The 829-nt window shown below is 42.6% G+C and overlaps 1 protein-coding gene across 1 annotated transcript in view; it reads right to left on the reverse strand.

Moving 5' to 3' along the window:
* The window catches only part of LOC118320836 (stathmin-4-like), a 5,314-nt gene extending 4,922 nt beyond the window's left edge, over positions 1-392 (reverse strand). The window contains exon 1 of the mRNA XM_035651952.1: positions 302-392. Coding sequence (XP_035507845.1) covers positions 302-392 — 91 coding nt within the window. The remainder of the gene's footprint in view (positions 1-301) is intronic.
* Positions 393-829: the final 437 nt, after the last annotated feature.

An 829-nucleotide genomic window follows, 5' to 3' on the forward strand; every position in this document is an offset into this window, starting at 1 on the left:
AAAGAGAGGAGGGGAGTAAAATCAATGAAGAAAGAAAGAAAGAAAGAAAGAAAGAAAGAAAGAAAGAAAGAAGGAAAGAAAGAAAGAAAGAGAAGATCAAAGTGACAAACAGAAGCTGCAGACGGATGAAAGAATAAAGAGATGAGTGAAAGCTGCTGCAGCCGTCTGAGCTGCAAACGTGCAGAAAGCTCAAAAATAACCTCAAATATTCAGAAATACATAAAACAGAATATGAGAGAGAGAGAGAGAGTGTGTGACAGAGAGAGTAATAGAGTGAGAGAGTGAAAGAGAGAGAGTGTACTCACCCTGCAGTGATGCTCGGTCTCTCTGTTCAGACTGAAGATCTGCAGCTCAGCAGCATCAGCAGCAAACAGCAGCCTGCTGCATGACATCACCCAGGAGCGATCCGATTGGCCGGCAGGAGTACTGCTCTGTGATTGGTCCAGCAGGGCAGAGGGAGGAGGGGGAGGGGGAGGAGGAGGAGAGGGAGCAGGAGGGGGTGCAGATCAGTGGAGGTGTATTTCAGAGGAATCAGAAGGTTTACTGGATGAACGTTCTGATTATATTTTCTGATGGTTTAATTAGTTTGAATTAGAGCTCAATATACTGATCACTTCCCAATAACTGCTCAGCTGATCAATACTGTCTGATGAGGTCATGTGTTGCAAAGACACATCAGGTTGTGCAAAAGCAGAGAGCAGATTTAAAATGTGTGTATGAACCAGCTGCTGGAATTAGAATTCAGTCTTATTGTAATGAAACCACAGCTGGAAACTACAAAGTCTCTTTATCTCAATAAAACACAAAAATGAGCCAAAATAAATAAAAT

The sequence above is a fragment of the Morone saxatilis genome, unplaced genomic scaffold (genome assembly GCF_004916995.1).
Source record: "Morone saxatilis isolate NCDOM2014 unplaced genomic scaffold, NCSU_SB_2.0 Contig11, whole genome shotgun sequence".
NCBI lineage: Eukaryota > Metazoa > Chordata > Actinopteri > Moronidae > Morone > Morone saxatilis.